This window comes from Pangasianodon hypophthalmus, chromosome 26 (assembly GCF_027358585.1).
Source record: "Pangasianodon hypophthalmus isolate fPanHyp1 chromosome 26, fPanHyp1.pri, whole genome shotgun sequence".
NCBI lineage: Eukaryota > Metazoa > Chordata > Actinopteri > Siluriformes > Pangasiidae > Pangasianodon > Pangasianodon hypophthalmus.
In genome coordinates, this window is record NC_069735.1 from 18,971,459 (window position 1) to 18,990,896 (window position 19,438).

The 19,438-nt window shown below is 40.4% G+C and overlaps 1 protein-coding gene across 2 annotated transcripts in view; it reads right to left on the reverse strand.

Moving 5' to 3' along the window:
- The window catches only part of col5a3b (collagen, type V, alpha 3b), a 56,215-nt gene extending 40,016 nt beyond the window's left edge, over positions 1-16,199 (reverse strand). For both annotated transcript variants that reach the window (XM_053229956.1, XM_053229955.1), the window contains exon 1: positions 15,856-16,199. In XM_053229956.1, coding sequence (XP_053085931.1) covers positions 15,856-15,961 — 106 coding nt within the window. In that variant the 5' untranslated portion in view covers positions 15,962-16,199. The remainder of the gene's footprint in view (positions 1-15,855) is intronic.
- Positions 16,200-19,438: the final 3,239 nt, after the last annotated feature.

Here is a 19,438-nt window from a genome sequence, read left to right on the forward strand (position 1 = left end):
AAGACAGGTGGAAGAAATATATGTGAGTATTATTGCTTTACATTAATGTACAGTAATCTCATTATTAAATAGTTAATTGTGCACACATACACACACGCACTCACACACACACACACAGACGCACACACACACACACACACACACACATGCATGCATGAACACACGTACACATACACAAACATAGTCTGTGCTTTGGTCTATAAGATGCTTACACCATGTTGCTTCTTTTACTAATGTGTGTGTGTGTGTGTGTGTGTCTGGGTGCCAGATGTAAAGAATGAGGGCAAATGGCTGAATTAAAAAACGCACTCCAGAAATCCAGACACACAGCTTTCTCTGAAAAACAGGCCTTTTGTACTTTACACACACACACACACACACACACATTAATTATTTACTAATTCTGCTTAAAAAAAGCTCTCTCTCTGTCTTTCTCTCTCTGTCTTTCTCTCTCTGTCTCTCTCTCTCTCTCTCTCTGTCTCTGTCTCTCTCTCTTGCTCTCTCTCTCTCTCTGTCTCTCTCTCTCTCTGTCTCTGTCTCTCTCTCTCTCTCTTGGTCTCTCTCTCTCTCTCTGTCTCTCTCTCTCTCTCTCTGTCTCTCTGTCTCCCTCCCTCTCTCTCTCTCTCTCTCTCTCTCTCTGTCTTTCTCTCTCTCTCTCTGTCTCTCTCTCCCTCCCTCTCTCTCTCTCTCTCTCTCTCTCTGTCTTTCTCTCTCTCTCTCTCTCTCTCTCTCTCTCGCTCTCTCTGTCTCTCTCTCTCTCTGTCTCTCTGTCTCTCTCTCTCTCTCTCTCTCTCTGTCTCTCTCTCTCTCTCGCTCTCTCTGTCTCTCTCTCTCTGTCTCTCTGTCTCTGTCTCTCTCTCTCTCTCTGTCTCTGGTTTAATGAATTGATGCCAGAATCATTTCTATTCAGCTCAATAAAATTAAAACAAGCAAACTATACAGAACAAAAAACAGTGTGTGTGTGTGTGTGTGTGTGTGTGTGTGTGTGTGTTTGCCAGATGTTTTGTCCTTTTAATTTTTCACTTTATTCTCATCTGGTGCTGATCATGCTTCCCCCGCCACCCCTCTGAACACACACACACACACACACACTTACCTCATGCCTTTTTTTTTTCTAGGAAAGTTAGCACTAGCATGAACAAACCATTCAGCAGATGTTTCTAGAACATTGTAGGAATGTTGTTTCTGTAATAACATTCTCTATTAGCTGGAAAACAAGTCACTAAACTTCTCACATGTGCTTTTGGTGTGAAAACCTGCTTCAAACAAGTAGGACAATCATTTAACATTAACATAAACTGATAACATTCCCACTGACAAGCGAATCTTCTAGATTGTTCAGCCATAACCCTGTAGGAACCTGCTCACCAGGTTCTACACGAGTCATCGCTGGTCAGAACGATTTGTTAACGTTGACGGAGGGTCAGAGGTTGGTGTGATGTCTCATGTGACCTTAATGAGTGTCATGGTTGTGACATCACACAGAGGTTTAATGTTGAGGAACTTCCAGAGTTCAGTGGAACTGATGTGGAACCTCAGCATTATAACTTTTGGACTCTTTCTTGCTTGTTTCTCTGATTAATCTTCATGATAATGTTTCTAACAAACTCTGCGTTCTTCCAGAAACAGACGTATTTATATTGAGGTCACTGACGGGACATAGGTGAGGTGGTGGGGCGCCAAAACTTTATCACAGGGAATTTACACTCAGTTTCTCAATGATTCTTCAGATAGTTAAAGGTTCTTAGCTTCCTATAGATATTCTACTTCTAATAAAGTCCTACACTGAACATGTTACTCCAGAAGAAAAAACTAAAGAACTCATTTTTAAATAATAAGCATGTATAAGAGCTATGCTAGGAGAAGGATGAGCTTCAGGTTTGTTTCTTCTCTCAAAATAACTCAATTGTTTTACTGTTTCTTTGTCAAATCTTGGATTTTTTAAATTTGTGGTTCTAAGCTGTGTTCTTTGGCTGGTTCCTTCATACCTCACTTTCCATGGGTCTTGCTCCCCAGTGCTTTGTCTTCCTAGTTTCCCTAGTACATGTGTCTAGACATGATGGTTCTGGGCTCATGGGTGGAGCAGGGTGGCAGACGCAACCCTCGGACTACATCTTGCCACCACAACTGTGAGTTTATTACTCATAGGTGATATAATGATGTCTATATGTGGCAGTTTATTCGCACTGAGGAGTGAATCAGATTATCTTGACTAGGTGGCCACCCCAAGGCATGCTCTTGCATGCTCTCCACTGAATACACAGTGTGGATGGAAAGACTTTAATTTTACACTTGCTAATAAAACTGACCGCTGAATTCTTGCTCACTTTTCCTCCTGGACTTCATCCTCAGAGCAGCAGGAAACCTTTAAAAGCTCATAAACGGATTACAGGTGGCCTTTAGCCTCTCTCTAACATCATCTCACTTTCCACCTCATCACCTAACGTCAAACACACTGGTGGCCTGGTGTACATCACCCCAATAAACATCCTGTTCTCTTCTGTCTTACTCAGGATAGACGGCTGACTAGCATGTCATCAGCAGGCAGAGCTTCATCTTCATCTTCATCTTCAGATCGCATTCCTGCCTTAATCATTTTTGATGGTCATAAGGAACTAGACTGTGTGAAATTACCTTTAAGAATCTTTCAACTTTTATTCAATACAAGTCACATTTGTTTCAATAAACAGAGCATGAAGGAGCTGGTGTATGATAGGAGTGTAAACCTCAGACTTCCACACGATGTGATACGGTTTTGATTAATACCATTAATTTAATGTCCTCCGATTGATATGTGACCAGCTTTGATCAGAATCTGGGGTCAGCCTACTGTTAGCTTGTGAATGACGATGATGTAGAGAAGCACTGTTTTAAAGGAATCAGAGTTAAGCACAAATCACCACATTGTTAGCCTGTTAAAAATATTAATTATTTTTCACACACCAGTTGGCTGTCCTCTTTTGATAATAACTGATTTATTTGTTTATTTATTTATGCCTTTTAAATTGATGCATCGGTCCAAATCATCTGATCGTTACAGCCCTAGTCCGTGATTGCGGTTTAATACAAGATTAGTTTAAAATCCTAAATAATTTCCTCAATTTCATGGGTTGCCAGTTAAAACTCCACATTAATTAATACTCACTGAGGTTTTCTTCCACTAATCAGGACGATTTTGAAAAATCTTTAAATATGTTAGGTTTTATCCTGACCTGAGTTCATGTTATAAATATCTAAATATCTTAAAATTACAGTTTCCCCCTTGTCACCGTTCCCATGGTGACGAAACCCAGTTCCCAGCCTAGTTCTGCATTTTCTTCATTTCTGATGATATAAATATAATATTATATAAATGTAAATTTCTCTGCTTATGTTTTGACCCCAGCTCAGCACTCGGATTATAATTCATGGATTGTCCCGAATCTTTCCCCTGAAGAGCAAATTCACGCGGAGCTATTGTGATTTTCCAGCATGTCTGACACAAAAATCAGGATCTGCAAAGAAACTCATTAATGCCAACCTGAATGGCAACCTGAGGTTTATACAGGAGACACGACATCACCCTGAGAAACTAACACCTTCAGAGTAAGGCTTTAGAGCTGTCCCTACTGTAAAATACACCAATGATGCGTTCAAATAAATAAATCTTTACAAATAAGTAAATAAATAAACAGGGTGTGTGATGCCCCACACATCTGCGTTATCTGATTTCCTGAAAGAAAATTCATGACGGCTGGTTTAAGGCTCTAACATGTTCAGGCGATGCTCTTACAGTGAGGAATTCAGGACTGAACTAGCACTGTAATATTACAACTTTCCTATTCCTATACACACACACACACACACACACACACAAGTTACATTATATGAAATGGTTATTTCCATTCTTGCCATGAATATATCAGTAAACTAGTACACTGTTATATCATTAGCATTATGCTATAAATGAAATGGAATGTTCTGGAAGCCATGGCATGGTCCTGTATGACTTTATCATATGAACGTCTTCCTGAATAATGGTGTGTAATTTTGCTGTCACGGGTGCTGCAGCTTTTTCCCCATGTGTGTTCTGCAGGAGCTCCATTTCTGCTCGGAGACATGAACGTGTTGAGACGAAGCCTCGCTGGTATGTTTCCATTTTCCATATCACACACCAGAGAAGCTGAATGCTACGGTCAAAGGACACCTTAGATATCCCTGCACAGAGACATCTGCATACTCCTCACTGATTCCACACATCAAGGTTTCTAAATAAACCTCACACACTGACACACACACATACACACTCCAATAAATGTATTTGTGAAATTTGGGGAAAAAAACTTGGTCGAAGGAAGAACCTTCCAGGAACCAGTATGAAGCCTTGGAACCATGTAGGAACCGGTTTGGAACCTTGGAACCTTTTAGAAGCTAATTTGTTACCGTGGAACCATCCAGGATCCAGTTTGGTACCTTCTAGGCCAAATCCCTCAAATGATCTAGGAGCCAGTTTGGAACCTTGGAACCTTCTGGAAGCCATTTTTAACATTGGCACATTTGAGAAGCCTGTTTGGAACTTTGCAACATTCTAGGAGGCACTTTGGATCCTTGGAACTTCTTGCAAACCAGTCTAGGACCTTGAAACCTTCTAGAAGGCATTTCTGTCCAGTCTGAGCTCCTGCATATCCAAGATCTTACTGAAAATGCTGAATGTTTAATCACTTTAATACTGTTCTGGGTTCTCAGAGAGCCCAGGTTATGAGACAGGATTAAATCATTTGTGGTAGAGAAAGGTAGAGAGAGATCCCAGCATCTCCACAGTAAATGTACGGTTTCTCTCAATGTTAGCATAAGAACTAGGAATGTAATTAGGAATGTTTTGGAAAGATATCTCACAATTTCTCTGACCATCTCTATACCGCTAACACTGGCTCAGCTAACAATTAACCGAAACAAGTTGTTCATGCAAGACAAAATTTATAATTAAACATTAGGATTCTTCCCTCTCACACTGTTCCAATGTGATCAGACACAAAAGCCATATTGTTTAAAGAACCTAAAAAATCTAAACCTAAACAGCAACATGGCTAAGAGAAGAGTAGCAGCCAACAGTTAGCATGATGTTAATCAGCAGATAAATTCTTTAATACATTGTTAGATACAGTAGCATTTATCTGCTGAAAAAACCTTACACTCCATTATCTGTCTAATGGTTTCCATTAAATTACTGTAGCTTATCATTCTGGTTGCTGTTAAACACGAGTAGAACCCACTAATGCCTTCTTTCATGGGTAGATGATCACACCACAGCTTATTATCATAAACCATCAGAACCATCAGGAAAAACATTCAGCCATTAGGTAGAAACCTGTTATTTTACAGAAGGGTTTTAATGTAATTATTGTTTTAAGTGGAGGATCTGCGCAGTGATTAGACCTGAGTTAGAGAACACTGGAGTGTGTTTAAGGTTCTGAGTGTGTTTAAGGTTCTGAGTGTGTTTAAGGTTAGAGTGAGTTTAACATTGGAGTGTGTTTAAGGTTAGAGTGTGTTTAAGGTTGGAGTGTGTTTAAGGTTCTGAGTGTGTTTAAGGTTCTGAGTGTGTTTAAGGTTAGAGTGAGTTTAAGGTTGGAGTGTGTTTAACGTTGGAGTGTGTTTAAGGTTGGAGTGTGTTTAAGGTTAGAGTGTGTTTAAGGTTCTGAGTGTGTTTAAGGTTAGAGTGTGTTTAAGGTTAGATTGTGTTTAAGCTTCTGAGTGTGTTTAAGGTTCTGAGTGTGTTTAAGGTTCTGAGTGTGTTTAAGGTTAGAGTGAGTTTAAGGTTGGAGTGTGTTTAAGGTTGGAGTGTGTTTAAGGTTAGATTGTGTTTAAGGTTGGAGTGTGTTTAAGCTTCTGAGTGTGTTTAAGGTTAGAGTGTGTTTAAGGTTGGAGTGTGTTTAACGTTAGAGTGTGTCTAAGCTTCAGAGTGTGTTTAAGGTTGGAGTGTGTTTAAGGTTGGAGTGTGTTTAAGGTTGGAGTGTGTTTAAGGTTCTGAGTGTGTTTAACGTTAGAGTGTGTTTAAGGTTGGAGTGTGTTTAAGGTTGGAGTGTGTTTAAGGTTGGAGTGTGTTTAAGGTTCTGAGTGTGTTTAAGGTTGGAGTGTGTTTAACGTTAGAGTGTGTTTAAGGTTGGAGTGTGTTTAACGTTGGAGTGTGTTTAAGGTTCTGAGTGTGTTTAACGTTAGAGTGTGTTTAAGGTTGGAGTGTGTTTAACATTGGAGTGTGTTTAAGGTTGGAGTGTGTTTAATGTTGGAGTGTGTTTAAGGTTGGAGTGTGTTTAAGGTTCTGAGTGTGTTAAACGTTGGAGTGTGTTTAAGGTTAGAGTGTGTTTAAGGTTGGAGTGTGTTTAAGGTTCTGAGTGTGTTTAACGTTGGAGTGTGTTTAAGGTTAGAGTGTGTTTAAGGTTGGAGTGTGTTTAAGGTTCTGAGTGTGTTTAACGTTAGAGTGTGTTTAACGTTAGAGTGTGTTTAAGGTTGGAGTGTGTTTAAGGTTAGAGTGTGTTTAAGGTTCTGAGTGTGTTTAAGGTTCTGAGTGTGTTTAACGTTAGAGTGTGTTTAAGGTTGGAGTGTGTTTAACATTGGAGTGTGTTTAAGGTTGGAGTGTGTTTAAGGTTAGAGTGTGTTTAAGGTTGGAGTGTGTTTAACATTGGAGTGTGTTTAAGGTTGGAGTGTGTTTAAGGTTAGAGTGTGTTTAAGGTTAGAGTGTGTTTAAGGTTCTGAGTGTGTTTAAGGTTAGAGTGTGTTTAAGCTTCTGAGTGTGTTTAAGGTTCTGAGTGTGTTTAAGGTTCTGAGTGTGTTTAAGGTTCTGAGTGTGTTTAAGGTTAGAGTGTGTTTAAGGTTGGAGTGTGTTTAATGTTGGAGTGTGTTTAAGGTTAGATTGTGTTTAAGGTTGGAGTGTGTTTAACATTGGAGTGTGTTTAAGCTTCTGAGTGTGTTTAAGGTTGGAGTGTGTTTAAGGTTCTGAGTGTGTTTAAGGTTGGAGTGTGTTTAAGGTTAGATTGTGTTTAAGGTTGGAGTGTGTTTAAGGTTCTGAGTGTGTTTAAGCTTCTGAGTGTGTTTAAGGTTGGAGTGTGTTTAAGGTTGGAGTGTGTTTAACGTTGGAGTGTGTTTAAGGTTGGAGTGTGTTTAAGGATGGAGTGTGTTTAAGGTTGGAGTGTGTTTAAGGTTGGAGTGTGTTTAACGTTGGAGTGTGTTTAAGGTTGGAGTGTGTTTAAGGTTGGAGTGTGTTTAACGTTAGAGTGTGTTTAAGGTTGGAGTGTGTTTAAGGTTGGAGTGTGTTTAAGGTTCTGAGTGTGTTTAAGGTTCTGAGTGTGTTTAAGGTTCTGAGTGTGTTTAAGGTTAGAGTGTGTTTAAGGTTGGAGTGTGTTTAATGTTGGAGTGTGTTTAAGGTTAGATTGTGTTTAAGGTTGGAGTGTGTTTAAGGTTCTGAGTGTGTTTAAGGTTGGAGTGTGTTTAAGGTTGGAGTGTGTTTAAGGTTGGAGTGTGTTTAAGGATGGAGTGTGTTTAAGGTTGGAGTGTGTTTAAGGTTGGAGTGTGTTTAACGTTGGAGTGTGTTTAAGGTTGGAGTGTGTTTAAGGTTGGAGTGTGTTTAAGGTTCTGAGTGTGTTTAACGTTGGAGTGTGTTTAAGGTTGGAGTGTGTTTAACGTTAGAGTGTGTTTAAGGTTCTGAGTGTGTTTAACGTTAGAGTGTGTTTAAGGTTGGAGTGTGTTTAACGTTAGAGTGTGTTTAAGGTTGGAGTGTGTTTAAGGTTGGAGTGTGTTTAAGGTTGGAGTGTGTTTAACGTTGGAGTGTGTTTAAGGTTGGAGTGTGTTTAACGTTGGAGTGTGTTTAAGGTTGGAGTGTGTTTAACATTGGAGTGTGTTTAATGTTGGAGTGTGTTTAAGGTTGGAGTGTGTTTAAGGTTGGAGTGTGTTTAAGGTTCTGAGTGTGTTTAACGTTAGAGTGTGTTTAACGTTAGAGTGTGTTTAAGGTTGGAGTGTGTTTAAGGTTGGAGTGTGTTTAAGGTTCTGAGTGTGTTTAAGGTTCTGAGTGTGTTTAACGTTAGAGTGTGTTTAAGGTTGGAGTGTGTTTAAGGTTGGAGTGTGTTTAAGGTTGGAGTGTGTTTAACGTTAGAGTGTGTTTAACGTTAGAGTGTGTCTAAGGTTCTGAGTGTGTTTAAGGTTCTGAGTGTGTTTAACGTTAGAGTGTGCTTAAGGTTGGAGTGTGTTTAAGGTTCTGAGTGTGTTTAACATTGGAGTGTGTTTAAGGTTGGAGTGTGTTTAAGGTTGGAGTGTGTTTAAGGTTCTGAGTGTGTTTAACGTTGGAGTGTGTTTAAGGTTGGAGTGTGTTTAAGGTTGGAGTGTGTTTAACGTTAGAGTGTGTTTAAGGTTGGAGTGTGTTTAAGGTTGGAGTGTGTTTAAGGTTGGAGTGTGTTTAACGTTGGAGTGTGTTTAAGGTTCTGAGTGTGTTTAACGTTGGAGTGTGTTTAAGGTTGGAGTGTGTTTAAGGTTGGAGTGTGTTTAACGTTAGAGTGTGTTTAAGGTTGGAGTGTGTTTAAGGTTGGAGTGTGTTTAAGGTTGGAGTGTGTTTAACGTTGGAGTGTGTTTAACATTGGAGTGTGTTTAAGGTTGGAGTGTGTTTAACGTTGGAGTGTGTTTAATGTTGGAGTGTGTTTAAGGTTCTGAGTGTGTTTAAGGTTAGAGTGTGTTTAACGTTGGAGTGTGTTTAACGTTGGAGTGTGTTTAAGGTTGGAGTGTGTTTAAGGTTGGAGTGTGTTTAACGTTGGAGTGTGTTTAACATTGGAGTGTGTTTAAGGTTGGAGTGTGTTTAAGGTTGGAGTGTGTTTAAGGTTGGAGTGTGTTTAACATTGGAGTGTGTTTAAGCTTCTGAGTGTGTTTAAGGTTCTGAGTGTGTTTAAGGTTGGAGTGTGTTTAAGGTTCTGAGTGTGTTTAAGGTTCTGAGTGTGTTTAACGTTAGAGTGTGTTTAAGGTTGGAGTGTGTTTAAGGTTCTGAGTGTGTCTAAGGTTCTGAGTGTGTTTAACGTTAGAGTGTGTTTAAGGTTGGAGTGTGTTTAAGGTTGGAGTGTGTTTAACGTTAGAGTGTGTTTAAGGTTCTGAGTGTGTTTAAGGTTGGAGTGTGTTTAACATTGGAGTGTGTTTAAGGTTGGAGTGTGTTTAAGGTTGGAGTGTGTTTAAGGTTGGAGTGTGTCTAAGGTTATGAGTGTGTTTAAGGTTGGAGTGTCTTTAAGGTTGGAGTGTGTTTAAGGTTCTGAGTGTGTTTAAGGTTGGAGTGTGTTTAAGGTTGGAGTGTGTTTAAGGTTCTGAGTGTGTTTAACGTTGGAGTGTGTTTAAGGTTGGAGTGTGTTTAAGGTTGGAGTGTGTTTAACGTTGGAGTGTGTTTAAGGTTGGAGTGTGTTTAAGGTTGGAGTGTGTTTAAGGTTAGAGTGTGTTTAAGGTTGGAGTGTGTTTAAGGTTGGAGTGTGTTTAAGGTTAGAGTGTGTTTAAGGTTCTGAGTGTGTTTAAGGTTAGAGTGTGTTTAAGGTTAGAGTGTGTTTAAGGTTGGAGTGTGTTTAAGGTTGGAGTGTGTTTAAGGTTGGAGTGTGTTTAACGTTGGAGTGTGTTTAAGGTTCTGAGTGTGTTTAAGGTTGGATTGTGTTTAAGGTTAGAGTGTGTTTAAGGTTGGAGTGTGTTTAAGGTTGGAGTGTGTTTAACGTTAGAGTGTGTTTAACGTTAGAGTGTGTTTAAGGTTGGAGTGTGTTTAAGGTTGGAGTGTGTTTAAGGTTCTGAGTGTGTTTAAGGTTCTGAGTGTGTTTAACGTTAGAGTGTGTTTAAGGTTGGAGTGTGTTTAATGTTGGAGTGTGTTTAAGGTTGGAGTGTGTTTAACGTTGGAGTGTGTTTAAGGTTCTGAGTGTGTTTAAGGTTGGAGTGTGTTTAAGGTTAGAGTGTGTTTAAGGTTGGAGTGTGTTTAACATTCGAGTGTGTTTAACGTTGGAGTGTGTTTAACGTTGGAGTGTGTTTAAGGTTGGAGTGTGTTTAAGGTTAAATTGTGTTTAACATTCGAGTGTGTTTAAGGTTGGAGTGTGTTTAAGGTTGGAGTGTGTTTAAGGTTGGAGTGTGTTTAACGTTGGAGTGTGTTTAAGGTTGGAGTGTGTTTAAGGTTAGAGTGTGTTTAAGGTTCTGAGTGTGTTTAAGGTTAGAGTGTGTTTAAGGTTGGAGTGTGTTTAAGGTTGGAGTGTGTTTAAGGTTGGAGTGTGTTTAAGGTTGGAGTGTGTTTAACGTTGGAGTGTGTTTAAGGTTCTGAGTGTGTTTAAGGTTGGAGTGTGTTTAAGGTTAGAGTGTGTTTAAGGTTGGAGTGTGTTTAACATTCGAGTGTGTTTAACGTTGGAGTGTGTTTAACGTTGGAGTGTGTTTAAGGTTGGAGTGTGTTTAAGGTTAAATTGTGTTTAACATTCGAGTGTGTTTAAGGTTGGAGTGTGTTTAAGGTTGGAGTGTGTTTAAGGTTGGAGTGTGTTTAACGTTGGAGTGTGTTTAAGGTTCTGAGTGTGTTTAAGGTTGGATTGTGTTTAAGGTTAGAGTGTGTTTAAGGTTGGAGTGTGTTTAAGGTTGGAGTGTGTTTAACGTTAGAGTGTGTTTAACGTTAGAGTGTGTTTAAGGTTGGAGTGTGTTTAAGGTTGGAGTGTGTTTAAGGTTCTGAGTGTGTTTAAGGTTCTGAGTGTGTTTAACGTTAGAGTGTGTTTAAGGTTGGAGTGTGTTTAAGGTTGGAGTGTGTTTAAGGTTAGAGTGTGTTTAAGGTTGGAGTGTGTTTAACATTGGAGTGTGTTTAAGGTTGGAGTGTGTTTAAGGTTGGAGTGTGTTTAAGGTTGGAGTGTGTCTAAGGTTATGAGTGTGTTTAAGGTTGGAGTGTGTTTAAGGTTGGAGTGTCTTTAAGGTTGGAGTGTGTTTAAGGTTCTGAGTGTGTTTAAGGTTGGAGTGTGTTTAACATTGGAGTGTGTTTAAGGTTCTGAGTGTGTTTAAGGTTGGAGTGTGTTTAAGGTTAAATTGTGTTTAACATTCGAGTGTGTTTAATGTTGGAGTGTGTTTAAGGTTCTGAGTGTGTTTAAGGTTGGAGTGTGTTTAAGGTTGGAGTGTGTTTAAGGTTGGAGTGTGTTTAAGGTTCTGAGTGTGTTTAAGGTTGGAGTGTGTTTAAGGTTGGAGTGTGTTTAAGGTTCTGAGTGTGTTTAACGTTGGAGTGTGTTTAAGGTTGGAGTGTGTTTAAGGTTGGAGTGTGTTTAACGTTGGAGTGTGTTTAAGGTTGGAGTGTGTTTAAGGTTGGAGTGTGTTTAACATTCGAGTGTGTTTAACGTTGGAGTGTGTTTAACGTTGGAGTGTGTTTAAGGTTGGAGTGTGTTTAAGGTTAAATTGTGTTTAACATTCGAGTGTGTTTAAGGTTGGAGTGTGTTTAAGGTTGGAGTGTGTTTAAGGTTGGAGTGTGTTTAACGTTGGAGTGTGTTTAAGGTTCTGAGTGTGTTTAAGGTTGGATTGTGTTTAAGGTTAGAGTGTGTTTAAGGTTGGAGTGTGTTTAAGGTTGGAGTGTGTTTAACGTTAGAGTGTGTTTAACGTTAGAGTGTGTTTAAGGTTGGAGTGTGTTTAAGGTTGGAGTGTGTTTAAGGTTCTGAGTGTGTCTAAGGTTCTGAGTGTGTTTAACGTTAGAGTGTGTTTAAGGTTGGAGTGTGTTTAAGGTTGGAGTGTGTTTAACGTTAGAGTGTGTTTAAGGTTGGAGTGTGTTTAACATTGGAGTGTGTTTAAGGTTGGAGTGTGTTTAAGGTTGGAGTGTGTTTAAGGTTGGAGTGTGTCTAAGGTTATGAGTGTGTTTAAGGTTGGAGTGTGTTTAAGGTTGGAGTGTCTTTAAGGTTGGAGTGTGTTTAAGGTTCTGAGTGTGTTTAAGGTTGGAGTGTGTTTAACATTGGAGTGTGTTTAAGGTTCTGAGTGTGTTTAAGGTTGGAGTGTGTTTAAGGTTAAATTGTGTTTAACATTCGAGTGTGTTTAATGTTGGAGTGTGTTTAAGGTTCTGAGTGTGTTTAAGGTTGGAGTGTGTTTAAGGTTGGAGTGTGTTTAAGGTTGGAGTGTGTTTAAGGTTCTGAGTGTGTTTAAGGTTGGAGTGTGTTTAAGGTTGGAGTGTGTTTAAGGTTAGAGTGTGTTTAAGGTTCTGAGTGTGTTTAAGGTTCTGAGTTTGTCTAAGGTTCTGAGTGTGTTTAAGGTTCTGAGTGTGTTTAATGTTCTGAGTGTGTTTAACGTTGGAGTGTGTTTAAGGTTGGAGTGTGTTTAAGGTTGGAGTGTGTTTAAGGTTCTGAGTTTGTCTAAGGTTCTGAGTGTGTTTAACGTTAGAGTGTGTTTAAGGTTCTGAGTGTGTTTAAGGATCTGAATGTGTTTAACGTTGTTGTGTGTTTAACGTTGTTGTGCGTTTACGGTTCAGAGATCACTGGGGTGGAGTTAAAGCAGTCCGAGCGAGGCTCCTGCACGTGTTTATAGAGTGGTGAGGAGAACGAGGGAATGAAGAACACCTGTAGCTCTTCTACAGAGTTCACAGAGAACATTCCAGAAAGATCTCGGTCAGGAAGCACATGAACTCCACAGAGGTGTGTGTGTGTGTGTGTGTGTGTGTGTGATTAGCTGACACTCTTGTGATGAAGTCATCTAGTTGCCAGATTAGAGTGTTCTGTCTTACCTGGTGTGTGAATGCCTCTCTGTCTGACATCAGTGTGTCTTTTCATCAAGCTGTCTGTGTGTATATCTGTCTGTCTCTCTGTCTCTGTCTGTATATCTGTCTGTCTCTCTGTCTCTGTCTGTATATCTGTCTGTCTCTCTGTATATCTGTCTGTATATGTGTCTCTGTCTGTCTCTGTCTGTATATGTGTCTCTGTCTGTCTCTGTCTGTATATGTGTCTCTGTCTGTCTCTGTCTGTATATGTGTCTCTGTCTGTCTCTGTCTGTATATGTGTCTCTGTCTGTATATCTGTCTGTATATGTGTCTCTGTCTGTCTCTCTGTCTCTGTCTGTATATGTGTCTCTGTCTGTATATGTGTCTCTGTCTGTCTGTATATCTGTCTCTGTCTGTCTGTATATGTGTCTCTGTCTGTATATGTGTCTCTGTCTGTCTCTCTGTCTGTCTCTGTCTGTCTGTATATCTGTCTCTGTCTGTCTGTATATGTGTCTTTGTCTGTCTCTCTCTCTGTCTCTGTCTGTCTGTATATGTGTCTCTGTCTGTCTCTCTGTCTCTGTCTGTATATGTGTCTCTGTCTGTCTGTATATGTGTCTCTGTCTGTCTCTCTGTCTGTCTCTGTCTGTCTGTATATGTGTCTCTGTCTGTCTCTCTGTCTCTGTCTGTATATGTGTCTCTGTCTGTCTCTGTCTGTCTCTCTGTCTGTCTCTGTCTGTATATCTGTCTCTGTCTGTATATGTGTCTCTGTCTGTCTCTGTCTGTCTCTCTGTCTGTCTCTCTGTCTGTCTGTATATGTGTCTCTGTCTGTCTGTATATCTGTCTGTCTGTCTCTGTCTGTCCGTATGTCTGTCTGTCTGTCTGTATATGTGTCTCTGTCTGTCTCTGTGTCTCTGTCTGTCTCTGTCTGTCTGTATATGTGTCTCTGTCTGTCTGTATATCTGTCTGTCTGTCTCTGTCTGTCCATATATCTGTATATCTGTCTGTCTGTCTCTGTCTGTCCGTATATCTGTCTGTCTGTCTCTGTCTGTCCGTATATCTGTCTGTGAGGCTGACATTCAGTTTAGCTACCTGTCTGTCTGCCAGCCTACATTAATTGTCTGCATGTCCATCTTGAACGTCTGTCTGTATATCTCCCCTATAACCTGGAGGTAGATTAATTAAAGTTTGTTTTCACACACACACACACACTCACAGGCAGTGTTGAAGCAGTGACCATTACTACATGGTTAAAGGAATACTTCAGGCTGTTATTATTTTGGTAAACAAGAACTGAATCCTGGACTGTTACAGGAGCCTTATTACACTCTGTGACACTATTTCACATTAGAGTATCAGAGAGAAAGCTTAAACACACACAGTGAGTGTACGCTGATGGACACACTGCTGCAGCGACAAGCCTGAACCAGCATGAGAATCCACACATCCTGCAGCTGTGTGTGTGTGTGTGTGTGTGTGTGCCTGTGTGTGTTATGTACATATTTTTCCACATGTAGTTACACACAACAGGTTTAAATACTTTGGCAGCTTTACAACAGCAATAATGTTTTTTTTAACAACTTTATAATAACTAATAAATGCACCATGTAAAACACACACACACACACACACACACACACTCAATTTATAGCCCTCAGAACCGAAAGACCTGACAACCTTTTGCCATTAATCAAGCATGTTGTGTTGGTTTCAGAAGTGGGAGGGGCATTAAGATTTTGAAGCCACACCCCAGGCCACACCCACTTCACACTTACCACATATCTGAAAGCTACGATTTCATACACACGTTACTGCAATCGTTAACTGTCTGTAACTACAGCTAAAAATACTCCTGTATGGAATAAAACATGCATTAACATTAATTGCATTAACATATTAGAAGTTCCCACCTCCAATGCCACTGTAACCAATCAGATCACAGTTCCCACCTCCAATGCCACCGTAACCAATCAGATCACAGTTCCCACCTCCAATGCCACCGTAACCAATCAGATCACAGTTCCCACCTCCAATGCCACCGTAACCAATCAGATCACAGTTCCCACCTCCAATGCCACCGTAACCAATCAGATCACAGTTCCCACCTCCAATGCCACTGTAACCAATAAGATCACAGTTCCCACCCCCCAATGGCTCTGCAACCAATCAGATCACAGTTCCCACCTCCAATGCCACCGTAACCAATCACATCACAGTTCCTAACCCCCCCCCCCCCCCCCCCCCCCCCCAATGCCACTGTAACCAATCAGATCACAGTTGCTTTGTGTAGAATTCAGTAAACAGTATAAATGATCATGTTTACAACACACAAAACCAACACAGGAACACGTTATTCATTATCATAATTACAACCTCGTTTATAACAACATCAGTAACGTTTATAACATCACCTGAACATCCTACTACAGGTTTCTCTTAGCGTTATCCAGCAGAACCCAAACTGAATGTCCGCTATAATGCTTTATGTTATTGCTGGAACACCACTACGACTAACTGGCCAACAGGGCCCGCCCTCTTTCACACATTAACCAATCAGATCGCAGTGCCAGCCCTCACTGTCTCTGTAACCAAATACAAAATGTTAAGTGAAGATTTTTGCACTTCTGTAAAAATTTATTTAGACGTCAGTTGCTGCACAATGTTTTTAAATTAGAAAAAATTTTAAAAAATGTGTGAGTCAGAATTAAGCTCTTTATTCCACAAACATTACTGATGTCGATTAGTTAAAGTGTGTGTAGTTTCACAGTGTGCGATGTGTAGTGAGGTTATAATAAGCTATAATGTGTTATAATGGGGTGCAATGGGTTATCAGAGATTCTAATGGATTATAATAAGTTCTAATGGGTTATAATAGATTATAATAACTTATAATGGGTTCTAAAGGATTATAATAAGTTCTAATGGGTTATAAGGAATATACAAGGTTCTAATGGATTGTAATGGATTATAATGGGTTCTAATGGCTTATAATGGGTTATAATGGGTTCTAATGGATTGTAATGGATTGTAATGGGTTATAATGAGTTGTAGTGGGTTATAATGGATTGTAATGGGTTATAATGGGTTATAGTGGGTTATAATGGGTTATAATGGGTTATAATGGATTGTAATGGGTTATAGTGGGTTATAGTGGATTGCAATAAGTTATTAGAGGTTATAAGGGTTTACAGTACCTGCATGCGTGGAGGTGGACATGTGTAGGAGCAGCAGCAGGAGGAAGAAGTGCAGAGTGTTCCTCCGTCTGTCCATCTCTCTCTCTGCTCTCAGGAGACGAACCATCAGCAGCAGACGAGTGGAAGAACGAAGTGGAGAAAAAAGGAGAGGAGACAAACGACAGGAATCCTGTAAAAATCCCTCAGTGCAGAGCAGAGCTGTCCTTCACGTCCTGCATCTCTCCCTCTCTCACTCCAACTTTCTCCTCCTCTTTCCACACTTTCCCTCTCTCTCTCTCTCTCTCTCTCTTTCTCACACACACTTTCTGTCTGTCTGTCTGTCTCTCTCTCTCTCTCTCTCTCGTCCCTCCCTGCATCCCGTCCTGTTGGCACGTGTACAGAATTTTACATTTTTCTTCTGTCAATTACTGACATATTGTGCCCAAAACGCACACACACACACACACACACACACACACACACACACACACACACACACACACGCACACACATTATTGTTTTCACTTGTGTGTGTGTGTTTCTGTAATATAATGTGTTCCTCATGCATCCTGTAAGTGAAGATGCAGGAACAGTGTGGACATTTAATAGAATTCTATAGTCAGGGTTCTCAGCTGTTCTGGTCTATGAAATGAATGAGCTCTGTGTGTGTGTGTGTGTGTGTGTGTGTGTTAGAGTTCTTCTCTCCTGCTGTTCACAGTCAGAAGGTCAGTAAAACAGAGTATTTACTGCAAAGTGCACACAGACATGCAGGTGAACACTACGTGCAGTAAATTCACTTAAATACCAGGTTAAAGGAATTTCAGTGAAAATCAGGAATGAAGGTTAAAGGGGCTAAATAATGAACAGTTACAGCCTCCAGTTTCACATAATGCAAATTAAACTACGTCTAAATCTCACGTTTTCATTCCGACCGCTTACAGTTTTCACCGGAGTTTTTATTATTATGCTGTTTGTAGTCTTTGGTATTACAGGAGTATTACAGGAGTGAGCAGTGTGAATAAATCTGGACAGATCTGCCAACCCTTAAGAGGAATAATGCATCGTCCTGCCAAGGAGGAGAGAGGGAGAAAAACAAAGAAGGCACTTTGACACTTCGTTTTATCTTTTTTTTTTCCTGTCAAAATATCTTTTTCTCTCTCTTTCTCTCGGCAAGTTAAAGTGTTGTTTCTGACTATTTTCATAGATTTTCAGTGGCATCCCTAATAAATCTATTTAATTGATGTTAATTAGAAAGAAATATAGATAGAAATTTGGTGTTTTACCAAAATATTATTTTATTATATCAGCTTTTATTATCCCGATATACCGAAATATCGATATACTGTAACATCCATAATGATTACTTTATATATCGCCTTTACCACAAAAGAAGCTGAATCTGTGTGTGTGTGTGTGTGTGTGTGTAGAACATGCTAGAACAGGATTCTGAGCTGCCCACCAAATAAAATATGATCTGCTCTGGCACATTCTGCATTCCAGTGACTATTCTTCGCCTAGAGGCACACACACACACACACACACACACACACACACACACACACACACACACACAGGTTAATGTAGGTTAGCATACCATAGCGTCCTGACATTTATCCTCTGCAACTTCAACAAGAAGAGACAAAAGAAACCAAAAGAACTCAGAGACGAATTGATCGGTCACCATGACGACAGTAAAGGTGACCTCATTGTCAGGGTACAAAAACTTCTTTGTTAAGTCCAAAGTGGAAGAAGTGTGTTTGGTAACCATTTTGTATCCGCAGCAACCACATTCAAACATTTTTTAAAATTTTATTTAATGATAATTAACACACATTTGAATTGTAGATGATTTCTGATTTAAACATGACAAAATAAAATATAAATAAAAGATACAAAGATATAAATAATCTGATAATTTAAAAAAAGGGCATATGATCAGAAAAGAAATAACAGTATTTCTGTTCCTTTTGCGCTGGGTTTTTGTGCATGACCAATCAGCAGCAAGCACTGCTGCTAACTCCGCCCCCAAGCAACATCACCAAAAAACTCCTGAAAGCTAAAAAACTGGACAAGCTGCTGGGAAAAGTGTCACTTTTCTGCTTCCAGGTGTGTTTATGTGGCTGTGGGGAAAAAAATCACAAGATTTACTCTGTACAGTGTGTGTGTGTGTGTGTGTGTGTGTGTGTGTGTGTGTGTGTGTGTAGTGATTGATGCGGACTCTGTGGTTAAACTGAGGTGTGGCTGACAGGCCCCTAGAGGGAGAGAGAGAGAGAGACAGCTGTGGTAAGTGGACGATTAAATAAGTAATTAGATACAGAAAGATGAAAAGAGAGAGAAAGAGAGAGAGAGAAAGTGAGAGAGGAGGAGAAGAGAAGAAAGTGGGGAATTAAGTAATTAATTAAGGAAAGATGAAGAGATAGAGAGAGAGAGAGAGAGAGAGAGAGAGAGAAAGAGAGAGCCATTAAATATAAAACAGGTGAACAGTCTGGCATTTCTCTCTCTCTTTCTGTCTTTCTCTCTCTCGCTTTTCTCTGAGTCTCTCTTGCTCTTTGTGTCTCTCTCTCTCTTTCTCTGTCTCTCTCTCTTGCTTTCTCTGAGTCTCTCTCTCTGTCTCTGTCTCTCTGAGTCTGACTCTCTCTTTCAGTCTTTCTCTCTCTTGATTTCTCTGAGTCTGTCTCTCTTTCTGTCTTTCTCTCTCTCTCTGAGTCTGACTCTCTTGTTCAGTCTCTCTCTCTCTCTCTCTCTGTATGACTAGCAGCAATTCTCTTGAATTCCACACATATCTCCAGAAGCTCCGCACAGATGAAAAGGTTTAGGGGTCTGTGTGTGTGTGTGTGTGTGTGTGTGTGTGTGTGAGTAGCGCTACATGACCACCGGGAGGCGCCAGAACTACAACTCCATAGACAATGCTGTAATTAAACCTCCTACAATCAAACATGTAAAAGCTAGAGCATCAAATCACCAGCATTTAGAGAAAGCATTTTAAGTTTTAGTTTAATCAGGAACCATAAAGCTGCTCTGTAGCAGGAGGCAGGTTTTAGAAGGCGGGACGACGGCAGGAAACTTATTTTTCCTACGATTCTGCAAGCAAAGCAAAGCTGAAGGATTCTTTGAAAGGATGGTAGTGGAGCTGCAGGTATGGAAGGTGATGGAGCTGCAGATATGGAAGGTGGTGGAGCTGCAGGTATGGAAGGTGATGGAGCTGCAGATATGGAAGGTGGTGGAGCTGCAGGTATGGAAGGTGGTGGAGCTGCAGGCAGGGAAGTAGTGGAGCTGCAGGTATGGAAGGTGGTAAAGCTGCAGGTATGGAAGGCAGTGGAGCTGCAGATATGGAAAGTGGTGGAGCTGCAGGTATGGAAGGTGGTGAAGGTATGGAAGGCAGTGAAGCTGCAGGTATGGAAGGTGGTGGAGCTGCAGGTATGGAAGGTGGTGGAGCTGCAGGTATGGAAGGCGCTAAAGCTGCAGGTATGGAAGGCAGTGAAGCTGCAGGCATGGAAGGCAGTGGAGCTGCAGATATGGAAGGTGGTGGAGCTGCAGGTATGGAAAGTGGTGAAGGTGTGGAAGGTGGTAAAGCTGCAGGTATGGAAGGTGGTGAAGGTGTGGA